Consider the following 16210-nt stretch of genomic DNA (forward strand, 5'->3'; position numbering starts at 1 on the left):
AATAGAAATTCATAAAAGCATTTTTAATCAAAACCTGGTCATCAATAGAAGTTGGGTTTGGTTATATTTACCCTAACACAAACACAACTCAATTATCAAACTGGTTGCATTTGGTAGACATGAATACATCTAGATTATTAAACGCGTAACATGACACGACCTGTGTAATACAACAAGGTAACATGATTACTTATTTAATATGACACGAAATCACAAATAATATAATAATATTTACCCTATATAAAAATCACCATTTGCTTATTTACCATATATAGATGATCTATTATACAAACAAAACAGTCTCTTTTCAACTCAAAACTTATATAATATATCAATGCAATAAACAAAACTAATTAAACATATCTAAAACATTGTAGTAATTGTTAGGTTTTTATTTGTTGGCAATTGTGTACAAAATATTCTAAGTGTATTTTTTTCATGTATATGAGCTTTACACAAGTCTAGAATATCTCTGGTTTGAAGAATTACAAGATTAGGGGAGAAAAACTGTTGAGTTCACACCGCGTTCACAAACGTGTTCTAACGCGGTGCGTTTACAAACGAGTTCGAACGCGGATACTGCGTTCACACAGACCGAGAGCAGCGTTCACAAACGAGTTCGAACACGGGCACTGCGTTCACACAGACCGAGAGCAGCGTTCACAAACGCGTTCGAACGCAACCTGAAGAATTCAAGCTGTCACGTTCGAACGCACTTAGGCCCGTTCGAACGCACCTGAGATTAAGTCAGGCCGTTCGAACGCACCCGGGCCGCGTTCGAACGCACCTATGAAGTTTGCAATTTATTGGATTTTCGTGAGTACGAATATGACTTGGATTTGGCTCTATCTTGAAGATCATGAGTACGGATAAGACTCGGATTTGGCTCTATCTTGAAGATCATAAGTCCGGATAAGACTCGGATTTGGCTCTATCTTGAATATCATATATAAGGATTATGAAACCCTATCTCTATGGTGGTTGAAGAAATATTATTGAAGGAGACTTCTTGAGGCTACATCGGTTCTTTAACCAACAAGGTTCTACTCATCTACAAGAATTTAATCTTTTGTCTTAAGGGCGATCTAGACGAAAGATCAATCTCGAGAGCTACTGAGATTGGACTTCAATCACAAGAAGCAGTGAATCGTGGGTTCTAGCGATCAAGACTGAGAGAAACAAAGTCGTTTGAATCGACGGGTTGTTTTGTGAGTCAGTCTTGTAACTGCTACTATTCTAGTGATTGGTTTTGATCTGAGTTTGGATCCGTGGTTTTTTCCCGTTTTTGGTTTTTCCACGTTAAAATCTTGGCGTTCATCTCTACTTTCGTTCTTAATATTTTTTCGGATTTTTACTTAAGCGAACGAGCGAGATCATTGCCTAGTGTTTAGATACATACGTGTGTCTAGGGGTTTTTTCAGTAATAATAAGGGAAAGCACTTAAATTTATGGTCAAGCATATCTAACAATTAAAAACCAATTAAACATCAAAATCTTCCATAAGAATAAGTGCAATAACTTATTAACTAAAGAAAGTAAGCCCAAAAAATGACTCTTGGGCTCGACGAGCATCGGTGAGGGCTCGACAAGAAGAGGGTTTTGTTTTAGGACAGTAGGCGATGAAAGGAAGATAGTGGCAGCACTTAGGGCTTGGCAAGAAAAGAGTTGGCAGTGAAGGCTCGGTAGGTAGCGGTAACGGCATGGGAGGAAGAGGGCTTTCGATGAGGGCAGTAGGCTGCAACAATAGAAAGATGGTGGGAGCCTGGGAGGCAATAGAAAGAGTGTGATGAGAGTAGCTAATGCTTGAGGGAGAGTACGAGAGTGGGAGATTGCTGATATTTGAGGGAAAGTGGGAAAATGTGAGAGTGTGATGAGTTAGGGTAGGATTAGGGTTAGAAATTTAGTATATATATTAGGTTAAGGGTTGGTGGGTTGATTTGACTCGATCTGTATATTTAAACGAGTCAAATGTGTCAAAATGGGTCAGTGGTATAAATTCAAACACAACTCGATTATTAATTGGGTTAGGTGGGTTGACCCATTTACATCCCGAATCCGATTAGATTAAACTCAAACTTGAATAAGAGTTATATTATCGTGTCAGATTATTAGGTTGAGTCAATTTTGCCACCCCCTGCTCTGCTTGTCGCTCTTCCTCAAAAAGAAAAAAAAGAGAAGATTAAAAAAGATTTACTTTAAGTAAAGAATGGGTAGAGATAATCCAAATTAGGTTATGATGTTAAAAGAGAAACAAAATTTACTGACAAGTGAAAAAGTTGGGGGAAGATCTGAACATACTGCCCCTAGAGTAATTGCCTTTTTGTGGAAGATTCTTTGGAAGCGTCTCCCCACAATGGATTATATGTATTGGATTATTGTGGGTCCATTCACCCTCTGTCACTTGTGTTTCCTTGAGAAGAGTCTTCTGCCTATATCCTGTTTCAGTGTTGCTATGCTATTAAGCTCAGAATCTGCCTTGAGATCACAATACCTTATTTCAACTTTGTAACTCTTGGGACGATGCAGATTGAAACTTTGAAGGTAATGGTGGCCCCTTCATTCCTTCATTTATTACTAACTACTTCTGTTACTTATGGAAAGCTAGGAATGATTTCATTTTCGAATAAACTACTGAGCATCCCCATGCACACACACCATGGTTAGAAAAATTGTTGCCTTCTTCAAGGATAGTTGTAATCTGATTCCCGATGGGAGCAGATAGCAGACCTTCAACTCGAAAGAGGCTTTTGATAATCTGCCTAACAAAGCTTTGGCTAGATTTATTTTACGAAACTTAGCCGGTTGGGCTTGCCCTATATAAGCGGTGTCATTGCTGTTCACCGAAACTTGGGCGATAAAGTTGGTTTACCAAAGGCTTGGGAGCATGGCATGTAGCGTATCAAAGTTCAAAGTTCAAAGTTTAAAGTTCATTAATCATTGTGAAGGATCTGGATAAACATGGACTATACATCACATTATCTAAGACATTTTGATAATTAAGGAATATTCTGTAAAAATTACTTTTAATCAAATTTATATATTCTGTAAAATTTACTTTTAATCAAATTTATAGGGAAACTAAGTAATCTCTAGATTTATTCTCACACGATAGATTTGAATTTTGTGATAGCCGGTTATCTTTTTTATCATAAAAAAAATAAAATAATAAAAAATTAAATTTCAATTTTGATGCCAGTCACCCAAACAGCCGAAACTGTTCGATACGGTCTTATCTATTTTTTAACTCCGCATGTTCTATTGCCATCCGACTCTATCGAGTCTAATCGTTCCATAAGCTTTGTTTTATCATCGTCAACTCTTACTAGATAAACGGGAAGAAATTGAGCTCAGGAAGCAACCGGCGATGAAGATTATGGTGGCCGTGAAACGAGTCGTCGACTATGCCGTGAAGATCCGCGTCAAACCTGACAAGGTACACAGCCTCAGCCTCCCTCCTCTTCTAATTACTGTCTACTCCCATCGCACGGCTGACGGCTCTGATATCCCCTCCATGCCTTCCACCAGAGCGGCGTCGAGACGAACAACGTCAAGATGTCGATGAACCCTTTTTGCGAGATCGCTTTAGAGGAAGCCCTTCGAATCCGCGAATCCGGCGCCGCCTCCGAGGTCATCGCTGTTTCCGTGGGCCCCACGCAGTGCGCCGACACGCTTCGCACCGCCCTCGCCATGGGGGCCGACCGCGCGGTCCACGTGGACGCTGGCGTGTCGCCGGTGCTTCCGCTCTCGGTGGCGAAAATTCTCCGGGCACTCATCCAGGTGGAGCAGACTGGGCTACTGATCCTTGGGAAACAGGTAACGGTGTTTGGATTTTTGAGCTAAAGTTGGGATCTTGGGTGGTGGATAGTGATTTTTCTGGTTAGGTTGTGGGACATGAGAGAGGAAATCGTACGGGTAAGTGCGTTTTCTTCGATATTTGAATTGAAGGAAAGATGTTTGATTTTATCAAGTTAGGGGATCCGTAATGGAAAGTTGGGAGGTCGGTTTGCTTGACGTTTGGTTTTGCGAGCTACAGGTGGTATTTTCGGAGGTGGGTTTGCTTGGATTGTGATTATGTCTTGTCATAAGAGAAATTGGAATTAGTTCGTGGGGTTGTGTCTCTTTGTTAGGATGATTATATGCATTTAATTGGTTGCTTTCTTAAAAGCTGATCCTCTGCTTTAATCTGACAAACCGGTTTGATGTTATCATCTGGTTGATTTATAATGAAAAATTAAGCGAAAGCTTTACATTGCATTTCTGATGGTTGCGATTCCAAAGACCTGCCCTCTATCAACAGAGGATGAAAACAATCTTTTTAGAGTGCATGCTAGAGCTTTATATGGAGAGACATGGAAAAGCAGAGAACTAACACTAGGCAAGAAATAAGGGGCAATAATTGGATTAATCAAGCTTGATGGGGCTTCTTTTTGCCAGAGTAGAAGATTTGGAAGGGCCTTGACTAGTTTCAGGATAGCTAGTCTGATTCTACTAATAGGAATTGAATTGTGTTATCCCAATATTTATCCTCTGATTGTACTGTCATTTATTATTATTACTGTATATACTCCTGATATTTGGCAATGACCACCAAACACAACTTATACTCAATCCTCTTAAATACAAGAATATTGGAACAAGGCATGGATTAAAAAGGTTTCCTGACCATCTTCTTCCTTGATTAAATTGAGTAATTGAATCATGAACAATATCTTTTTCCTTTTTCTGTTTTTTTTTTCAATAGTTTAGGTGCATCCAGAGTTTTCTCCTATCCTTGCTCACACCATTCACTCAGTTCATTTTATCCCTTACCTGTTATAATGTTATAGTACTATTCTATTATGTAGTCTCCACTACATTTTTATTCTCAATAGATTTCAAGCAAACTTTCACAACCTTTTTGTTTTTCCTGTGAGTGTTTCTCATGCTTACTCTGCATTGGTGTTTTCAGGCTATTGATGATGATTGCAATCAAACAGGGCAGATGGTAGCTGGATTGCTTAAATGGCCACAAGGAACCTTTGCTTCAAAGGTTGTTCATTATATATCATTCTGTTTACAAAATGATTTTATTTTGCAATTCTCTCTCTCATGTCATGCTCAATTATGAAAATGACTAAGAAACCTATCTAGGTCAATAATCCAACATTAACTTTGTTGCCTTAGAATGAAAAGTTTCATTGGGTACTTATTAATCCTATTTATATGTCCTTTTGAGTTGTAAAACCTTAAAAATCACACTTCAGTTACTGACCTTTTTTGTCTAACTCTTTATTGACTATCATGGTCAGTATAATTTACTAAAACTAATCCCATAGCTAATGCATTGTAAGCTACTGATCACTTGCTGTAATTCAAGCTCTTCTATAAAACATATGAAGGATGACATGTACGAACAAATTTCTTTTTCATCAACATTTGGAGATGGATGTATCAATATTTATCCATTTAGATATTTAGTTGTCAACTAATATGAAACTTCGGATAGTTTGCAAAGTTCAGAAGATGTTATTATTCAACATACGTACAGAGAAGGAAAGTAAGATGCAGATTGCACTGAGAATTTACCCATCGAGATCTTTCATTTTGATGTATTTAGGGCAACTATCAATCACACAAATATATAGGGATACTACCAAACTTACAAATTTCATATTGGTTTCCTTTGTGGTAGATCATTTAGTTTTTAAAGTTCTCATTTGCTATTATTGTTGTTTACTCATTTGTAAATTGATACATAAAATGGTATGATGCAATCTCAAACAAAATTACAATTGTTGGAATAGATGTTGAGGTAATAAAAAGAAGTGAACATATTTATACTGTTACATTAGCTGGTTAAGAAAAACTTGAATAAGTTATGAAGAGGGAGGGAGGAAGAGGCTTAAGGGCTGTCAAACTTTTGAACGACGTGCTGCCAAATGTTTGGCATTAGTTTCTGCAGATGTGTTAGTTTGATATTGAAACCTAAGGTGCAAGCTTGCTAGAATAAATAGAGAATGTTCAGAAGATATAGTTATGCATCAACTGAACAGTATATAGAAGGTTAATGACATGATAGTATTTTCCTCTACGATCCATTGTTAATAGCATTGCAGCCTATTATAACTCAGTTCTTGGATCATGCATATTGTAAATATGCCCCTATTTGGAGATAGAGATGCTCAAGGGTCCAGCCCGGGTGCAAACTAAAATATCGGGCTGACATCTGGTCAGGGCCTATCCTAGGAAGGTGCAAAAATGGAGGAGAGAGGTGGGAGGTTGGGATTATGAATGGGGAGAAAGATCGAGGACAAGATAAGAAAGATGATGTGAATTAAGCTTGGAGTGGGTGTGAGGAGAGCGGTGGATGAAAGGAATAGAGGGAGGGTGGCAGTTGGACTTCAGAGCATTGCTCTAAGAAAAGTCATAGTGCTTGTCATGGCTTTTGGGGCCTTCTCCACTGTGTAAAGTATTTTGGCCACCTTGAAAGATGGTCGAGTTCAAATTGGGTGCATGCTAAGCCAGAATCCAACTGTTCCACTAGTGCTCTAGACTATGGCATGTTATATTAGCTAGAGTATTAGTACATCTTACTTTTATAGGTTACTTTTGCTTCCCTTATGTTCTGTGGAAAATGTTCTCTTTTGTAGATGATATTCTTTCTTCAACTATTGTCATTACTTCTCTTATAGAATTTTATAAGAAAATACAATGGTTGGAGATGAATCAAATATCAGGTTTTGGTACCTTTTAAGATCATTCTTTCCAATTGTGATTTTAAAAGAAGTTTTGTGCTGACATGTGAAAATTGGTAATGAATGGAAAGTTTAAAAGGTCCATAAAGCTTGTATTGAATGGATAACACATTGAAATTTGAACAGAAACTTCTATTTTCTATTTTATCTGATTCTAGATAGTTTCTATCTGAGAATCAGCAATCTGTGATACATCAAGAACCTTGTCGATCCCTGAACTTTTTATGCAATGGTATCTCGTATCTGATTTGCACTTCTATTGTTCTGCATTAGAAAATCATTTTCAAGTTACTCCATAGGGATCTGTAATTTATTTACATGTCCAAAATAAAAGGTGGTCTATAAATTTCATTCTTGATAGTTTTTTTCTAATGTCTGCCATTTGCTTGTCAACTTTTCTATGACTTTTTCTTTTTAGTGTGCAGGTTTATGCTAATAATATGCATGTCATTTTTTTGCCACTTAATAGGTAGTATTGGACAAAGAAAAAAAAGTTGCAACTGTTGAAAGAGAGGTTGATGGTGGCCTTGAAACACTTTCCCTAGACCTTCCAGCCGTAATCACGTATGTTTCATCTTACTAAATCTTCTGCTGCTTGTGAAATTGTTTTGCTTTTTGGCCTGTCATTTTTGGTTAACATTTGATCTACCGGTTTAAGCACATCAGAAATTGGACTGCTGTTGGATCTTTCAAAACAAAGGATAATATGAGAGGCTGAGAGCATTCATTATGCCATTCCACTAAATTGATATCCATTTCATATAATCACTTCTAAATAGTACTCTCATCTTTTTATTATAAATCAACTGATTTGTTGTTAAGTGACGAGGCAAATAAAAAAGTGACTTTAATTGTATAGTTCTTTAGTTAATGTGATACTTTAACTGTAGGAAATTTGTTATCTAGACACCATCTTTGGGGTTATGTTTGGAGAATAATCACTATACAGAACTTCACAATGACATTGCTCGACTCGTCTTGGCATTCCAACCTTATAATATTTTTTTTTTGGCGCATCAAGTGTCGTGCCTATTTTGAAGTGCCAATGCCTTATTTGCAGCTTAAGCATTAATTGCTTTAGAGTAAGTGTCACGCACTTTGAAGCAGAGGGCTGTGGATCATTTTAAGTTTGTAACTACCAATTAATAAGTGATTACATAATCAAAAAGTGGAACCTTTATCTATATATGCCTAATGAGTAGCAATATCTAAAAGTAATGCCAAATAGAAAACTTTTTGAGTTTCTCAATCCCTCACGTTCCAAATTAGTTCTTCTTTGATTATAATAATGACAAAGATATTATTACTTATAGCCGTTATGAATTGTCTAGTGGAAATGATTTGGTAGCTAAATGTTTTAGATGAATAGGAGATGAAATTGTTCAAAGATGTTGAGTGGGGAAGGAACTAACATAGATTTTTTTAGTCCATTAGCTTCCTGCAAATATAGTTCACATGTTCCGTGTTCCGTGTTCCCACTGTTCTTTGTTTCCCTATCTGCTTCACCATCTTATTCAAATCCTCATATAAAAGATTTTTTTTTATGATAGATTTTTTTTTCTAACTTTATTCAAAGGAGCAGAATCTTAGATCAGTATCAAAGTTAGGAATCAATAGTATTCTACAAGTATGGAGCTCTGCCGACATGGTCCATATGCACAATATGTAGCAAGATTACACGTTGGTCTGATGCTTGGATCTATTAGGTGAGAATAATCAGGAAATTGGAGGACAACCAAAATGTAAAGGAACCAAAGTATTAGGTTCAGGTATACAAAAGGGTAGAAGTAGAGAGAACAATTAAGTTGCTGGAATAGATCCAAGACAGAGGGGGGAAATGGTATCAGACTTAATTCATTGTTGATTTTCCTTTCATTTTACACAGGGCTCCCTTTCCTATGTATCTATGATTAATCATACACTGGAAACAGGAACTAGCTATTAAGCGAGTTCTAGGCATGAGCTAACTATCTTCATGAGGAAAGAGAAGAAAGAAAAAGGATTCCTGTTAACCTCAGCTTGTAAAGGAAAGAAACGTTTCTAAGATATTGAATCTTTCGGACTCTTTCTGTATGCTATTCAGCAGAAAGTTGATGACATATATATAACTTATGGCAAATCAAGACTTTCAATCTAGTTCCCTGCTAATTTCAACTATTTCGTAAATGTTTCTCGCAGCACTGATCTGAGATTGAATCAACCAAGATATGCAACGCTTCCCAACATTATGAAAGCAAAATCAAAGGTTATCAAGAAAGTGACTCCCCAAGAGCTGAATGTGGAGATCAAGTCCGACCTAGAGGTTATTCAAGTCACAGAACCTCCAAAAAGGAAAGCAGGAGTTATTCTTTCTTCTGTGGATGAGCTCATTGATAAGCTGAAAAACGATGCTCGTGTATTATGAGCTTTTCAACTGTGCAAATGTTTCTGCTATTGAGGCTCTATGGGGCATTTGCGTTTATGTATTTCAAGGCTTAATTAACTTTGACTCAATATTATTTTGCTCCATGTATCATAAAAGTGTATAAATGCCTCAAGTTTTTAAAAAGCTACAACTATATTCATGTGTTAGTCAGCCACAAGTCATGTGCCAATAATGTGAATGTAAATGGCAAGTTATTTTTAGAGAGACTAAATTATTCTCACAAAAGTCAAATCCTTCCTTCAACTGAATTAAGGGAGGTTATCTCAAATAAACCTTATTTATTTTGTGCATTCATACCAAGTGAGGATAAGCTCTTACAATAGGAAAATGGAATAAGTGGTACTTAATCGGATATCTTTATTCTCTGTTTGAATAAAATTTTTGAAATATCTAAGGCTGTTAGGCTTGACGAGTAGCTCGGGCTTGGCTCGAGTGAAGTTCGAGTCCGGCTCGACTCGGTCAAAGCTGAGCTGAGCCCTAGCCATCATAATAGGCTCGAAATTAATATTGAACCGAGGCTTGCTCAGGCTCGACTCGATAGGCTCGATAGTCTGACTAGCTATAACTAAGGACACGTAGCTATAGTCCTTCACTAACCTCACCCATAACCCATTCAATATTCATTACCCTCATCTATCACTTCACCTTGTCCATCACCTACCCAACTCTCACCCATCACTTCAGAATGGCCATCACCTACCCAACTCTCACCTTAGTCAAATCCATGAAGAGAAGTGAATGAAAATTGGCTCTAAAGTGGGTATCATGGCAATGGAAAATAAAGAAAATGAAGTTTAGTACCATATTGGATATTTAAGAAATGTTAGTATAGTATATAAGTAACAAACTTCTTATGGGCTTTGGGCCCCAAAAGAGGTACCTATTTTGTGGGTAAAGATTACTATGCAACTTAACTCACACACACGCGCCGCCCGGCTCGGCTCGGTTCGATGGAGGGCGAATTGGTTTTAAGGAGATAGTGTCCAACACTAGACTCTCCAATAGTTTACTATTTCCCCTATCACTGCTCCTCCAGTACCTACAGTTCATGGAGAAAAGTCTGAGAAATTCTATGGTGCAAAATTTAAGAGATGGCAATAGAAAATGCTCTTTTATCTGACCACCTTGAATTTGGCTAAATTCTTACATGAAGATGTGCCTGAACTCCGAAAGGAGGAAACTGATAGGCAAGTAGTTGCTGCAGTGGATGCATGGAAGCATACCGACTTCCTTTGCCGAAACTATATCCTCAATGGATTGGACAACTCGTTGTATAACGTGTATAGTTTAGTAAAAACGAGAATTTTTAGACAAGAAGTACAAGACAGAAGATGCCGGTGCAAAGAAATTTGTAGTCGGTAAATTTCTTGAGTACAAGATGGTTGACACTAAACCAGTGATTAACCAGGTGCAAGATCTTCAAGTGATAATTCATAAGATTCATGCTGAAGGAATGGTAATTAATGAATCATTTCAAGTGGCGGCTATTATAGAAAAATTGCCTCCTTCTTGGAGGGATTTCAAAAATTACCTAAAACACAAGCGCAAGGAAATGACACTTGAAGAACTTATTGTCAGATTGAGAATTTAAGAAGACAATCGTACTGCTGAAAAAAAAATTAGAAGCCAATATGTGTCAAAGGCAAATGTTGTGGAGTCCACAAAGGATAAGAAAAGGAAGCATACTGGTGAAGGCTCTAAAAGTGGCAATGCAAAGAAGTTCAAGGGCAAATGTTACGTCTGTGACAAACAAGGGCATCGTGCTCAGGACTGCCGCTTGAGAAAAAAGGAGAACTCAAAGGAAGAGAACTTTGAAAAGAAGAAGCCACAAGCCAATGTAACTAAAGTAGAACACCTTCGTTCTAATGTCGATGATATGCACCTCTCCGCTATTGTCTCGGAAGTAAACCTAATTGATGGTAATCCTAAAGAATGGTGGGTAGACACTGGAGCTACTAGACACATTTGTGCCAATAGGTGGATGTTTTCATCTTATCAAACTACAACAGATGAAAAACTTTATATGGGCAATTCAGCAACTTCCAAGGTGGAAGGAATAGGGAAGGTTGTGTTAAAATTGACTTCAGGAAAAGAACTTACTCTTAATGATGTAATGCATGTGCCCGACATTCGAAAGAATCTGGTTTCGGGATCATTATTTAGTAAGAAAAGTTTTAAGTTGGTGTTTGAGTCTGATAAGTTTGTACTTATCAAAAATGGCATGTATGTTGGAAGGGGCTACTTGTCAAATGGCCTCTTTAAGATGAATGTAATGACTGTAACTCCAAAAATAAATAAAGGGGAATCTTCTTCTTACTTGCTTGAGTCTTGTGAAATTTGGCATGGTAGATTAGGACATGTTAATTATGGTACATTGCGTAGATTAATTAATCTTAACATGTTGCCTAATTTTCAAATTGATTTAAATAAAAAATGTGAAACATGTGTTGAAGCCAAATTGGCTAAGACTTCGTTTTATTCCATCGAACGAAGTACAGAACCTCTAGAACTTATACATACTGATGTATGTGATTTGAAATTTGTTCAAACTAGAGGTGGAAAAGAGTATTTTATTACTTTTATTAACGATTGCACAAGATACTGTTATGTGTATTTGCTAAGAAACAAAGATGAGGCATTAGAAATGTTTATGCATTTCAAAATAGAGGTTGAGTATCAACTTAGCAGAAAGATTAAAATGCTAAGAAGTGATAGAGGTGGTGAATATGAGTCACCATTTGCACAAATATGTGCAGAAAATGGAATTATTCATCAAACAACGGCTCCTTACGCTCCACAGCAAAATGGTATTGCTGAACGTAAGAATAGAACTCTGAAAGAGATGATGAATGCCATGTTAATAAGTTCTGGTTTACTCCAGAATTTGTGGGGGGAAGCTTTGCTTTCTGCAAATCACATTCTCAACCGGTTACCCATAAGAAATTGTATAAAACACCTTATGAGTTATGGAAAGGTCGAGAACCTAGCTATAAATTCTTAAGAGTGTGGGGGTGCCTAGCAAAGGTTGCAATTCCAGTTCCTAAAAAAACAAAAATTGGACCTAAAACTATTGATTGTATATTCATTGGTTATGCTCATAATAGTAGTGCATATCGATTCCTGGTTCACAAATCAGATAATTCTGAGGTACATGAGAATACAATTATTGAATCTAGGAATGCATCATTCTTTGAGAATATATTTCTATATAAATTTACATCTGAAATAAGTTCTCTCAAAAGAACTTATGAAAATAAGCAGGACCAAGAGTCCATGCAAGAAGGAAATGATAATGAACCTAGACAAAGTAAGAGGGCAAGGACTTCTACGTCTTTTGGTCTAGATTTTCTAACATATTTGTTAGAAAAAGAACCTCAGAGTTATAAGGAAGCAATGTCTACTCCTGAAGCTCCTTTATGGAAAGAAGCCATTGATAGTGAAATTGAATCCATTTTGCAAAATCATATATGGGAATTGATGGATCTTCCACCAGGGTGTAAACCTTTGAGTTACAAATGGATATTCAAAAGAAAGATGAAATCAGATGGTTCAATTGACAAATACAAGGCGAGACTTGTAGTCAAAGGATATAGATAGACAGAGGGAATAGATTACTTTGATACATATTCACCTGTAACAAGAATAACGTTTATCCGATTAATAATTGCTCTTGCAGCATTATATAATCTAGAAATATATCAGATGGATGTGAAAACTGCATTCTTGAATGGTGAATTAAATGAAGAAATCTATATGGAACAACCCGAAGGGTTTGTGGCTCCAAGACAAGAGAGAAAAGTGTGCAAATTAGTTAAGTCTCTTTATGGGCTTAAACAAGCACCTAAACAATGGCATGAAAAATTTGACTTAGTTATGATGTCAAATGGTTTTCACATTAATGAATGTGATAAATGTGTTTATGTGAAATGCATTTCAGATAATTATATCATTATATGTCTATATGTGGATGACATGATAATAACTGTTAGCAATATTAATGTCATTAAAGCTACTAAGAACATATTGGCTAACAAGTTCGATATGAAAGATATGGGAGTTGCAGATGTGATTCTTGGTATAAAGATCACTAAGGCAACTGAAGGGTATGTTATATCTCAATCACATTATATTGAGAAAATACTCGACAAATTTGATAAAAATAGTAGCAATATAGCCAGAACACCTATAGATGTGAATCTTCATCTCGCAAAGAATACAGGTGTATGTATATCTTAGTTAGAATATTCTCGGATAATAGGCAGTTTGATGTACGTCATGAATTGCACTCGTCCGGATATTGCGTATTCTATGAGTAAATTGAGTAGATATACAAGTAATCTAGACAGTGATCACTGGAAGGTGATAGTTAGGGTACTCAGATATTTGAGATACACCACTAACTATGGATTGTACTATTCAAAATATCCAACAGTACTTGAAGGGTACAGTGATGCAAACTGGATATCTGATACAAAAGATACCAAATCCACGAGCGGATATGTCTTTACACTTGGAGGTGCATCTATTTCATGGAAATCTTCTAAACAAACATGTATAGCTAGATCTACTATGGAATCTGAATTCATAGCATTAGATAAGGCTGGAGAAGAAGCAGAATGGCTTCGAAATTTTTTAGAAGATATTCCTATGTGGCCAAAACCTGTGTCCGCAATTTGCATACATTGCGATAGTCAATCAGCTATAGGAAGGGCACAGAGTCAAATGTATAACGGTAAGTCACGACATTCACAAGCCAAAATATCAAAACCATGGTGGTGCTACTTTAACCAATGCACCGCTAAATTAAAGCCAAATTAAATTACTAACACCTAATTAATTTGCCTATCATAAATTATTTGGAGGTGGACAGTACCCTTCCAACTTTTTAAAGTTGGTGGTACAAAGTTAATTTATTTGGACGGTATCCTCTCAACTTCATGTCCGACAATGTTGCAACAATATTAGATGTCATTCTAATAAAGGAGCTATCAACACTAAGATATCGTAATTACTGACATTAGATGTTTGAATATTTTAATCAGTAGGTTGAACAATACGTGACTAACTCTTTTAGCTAGACTTTTTGGGCTAATCGGGCTTAAATATTTCTTCACATCTCGACCCACCAATCACTCGAGCCAAGTCGGGTTTGAATTAGGCTAAAATATTCTAGCCTATTACTGCCCACTGGCCTATTAGATACTGAGCTTGGATTGGAAATAATGAGTCTAACACAATAGGTTAAATATAAAAAATATTATATTTCATTGAGCTGAATTTAATGGGCTTATATGAAAATATTTTAGTTATCTTTCATGGAAACATACTTATATATTGTTATATAGTTTACTAAATATCTAATATGTGACTAAAAAAATTATAGAAATATGTATGTATTATGAGTTGGGCCATAGATGAGAGTAGTTGATCGAACTTTCAAGCTGGGCAGACAAAGGTTTAGCCCATACCGCCCATTACCATCTCGGGCTTGGGCTTAAATTAGGCGCGAGCTAGGCTTAGCCCGATTAAAATCGGGGCAAGTTTGGGCAGGTCAGGCCTAATGATCAAGTCTATTTCTAAGACAAAATTAATCTAAATGGCTGTGGCAACTACACTATGGCCACACTTTATGTACTCAAATGCCACCACGTGGAATAAGCTAATTTTAAAAGAACTATTTTAATATTTTATATTAGAAGAAGAGAACTAATATTGGTATAAGCAATTAATATTTAACTATATATCACAAAGGCTGAATAGCTTCAAGTCCTCAGCGGAGGAAAAAAATTGAGCGGTCCACTTGGGACGATTCTAGAACCTTTGCCCTCTCTCCCCATTGCTACTCCACCTCACCCTTCAAACTTATCTCGAATAGGTAGGGAAGTAAATACCCTATTGAAAGTTAATACTGGAGTTAATACTATTCCCATCAAGAAGCCCCTTGCTGGGGTAAAGAGGCATCTAGTCTTACAAAGAATACAAGGTGCATCCTCGGTTAGGGACGATATGGATCCAGAGAGAGTTAAACAAAGTCGAGAAGAATGACGGTTTAGCCTCATCGGTAAGTTTCTCGGATGGCCGCCTCCCTTGGCTTATCTCATTTAGGAAATTGCTAGGCACTGGAAACCATCTAGAACCCTTTAGGTGATAGACATGGCCTTTGGATTTTTTTACCTTTGAATTCTCTTTTGAAGGTGATATGATAAATGTGTTAACCGGTGGCCCTTGAACCTTTAGAGGTATGGTTCTTAACCTGATTCCTTGGCGGCCTAATTTTTAGTCACTCACCAAGGAAATTCTCTCAACCCTTGTGTGGGTTTAACTAGTTGGTCTACCAGGGGAGTACTAGCTTAAGGACCTCCTCTTGGAGGTGGCCTCGGATTTAATCCGGCTTTTAAAAATTGATGGGTATACCGTAGATCGATCTCGTGGCTGGTTTGCTAGGGTTTGTGGTAGAGATCGATCTAACAAAGCCCCTAAATCAAACAACTCTTGTCGGACTGTTAGGAGAGCAAAAGCAACAAGCAATTGCTTATGAAAATCTCCCGACGGTTTGCTTCTGGTGTGGTAGAGTTGGCCACAGATTGACTATTTGCCCAGATATGATTGCCTCCATGGAAGCTTCGCCTGCCCAAGTAAAGGTTACTGATCTCTTTTCAGAGGCAACGGTAAGTAAGCAGGGTGCCCAATCTTTGGCCTACACTGGCATTGATATGTTAATCGATTCTATAGTTTTTGGTCCTCGAATTTGTGTCCAAAAGAGGGGCCGACGAGGTTGCCGCCAGGATGGCACTAGCGCTAGTACAACTAGTGGTGACTCGACAGCGCAGGCCTCCTCATCGATGGCCAAGAGAGCGGACATGGGTGTAGGTGGGATCGGTAAGGTTACCAAGAGCTATGGTAAGCCTAACACAACCTCTAGTAAGGTTACTAAAAACCTAAGTAAAGGGGTGAGTACCCTTACCGAGGAAGAGCTATTTATTGCTCTGCCTAGGGCTAAGCAAAAGTGGTTAATTGGGTGAAAAAGATGGAGAGGGACACGTGGTAGAAA

The 16210-nt window shown here is 37.3% G+C and overlaps 1 protein-coding gene across 1 annotated transcript; it reads left to right on the top strand.

Annotated features, from left to right (window-relative positions):
- The first annotated feature begins 3269 nt into the window (after positions 1–3269).
- Positions 3270–9292, top strand: LOC140763814 (electron transfer flavoprotein subunit beta, mitochondrial-like). Its single transcript, XM_073102169.1, has 5 exons — positions 3270–3433; positions 3526–3813; positions 4949–5029; positions 7204–7298; positions 8913–9292. Exons 1-5 carry the CDS (start codon positions 3365–3367, stop codon positions 9136–9138), a joined length of 759 nt encoding a protein of 252 aa, XP_072958270.1. The 5' UTR covers positions 3270–3364; the 3' UTR covers positions 9139–9292.
- The last annotated feature ends 6918 nt before the right edge of the window (positions 9293–16210 follow it).

The sequence above is a fragment of the Typha angustifolia genome, chromosome 7 (genome assembly GCF_048772165.1).
Source record: "Typha angustifolia cultivar Huaian chromosome 7, ASM4877216v1, whole genome shotgun sequence".
NCBI classification, from domain to species: Eukaryota; Viridiplantae; Streptophyta; class Magnoliopsida; order Poales; family Typhaceae; genus Typha; species Typha angustifolia.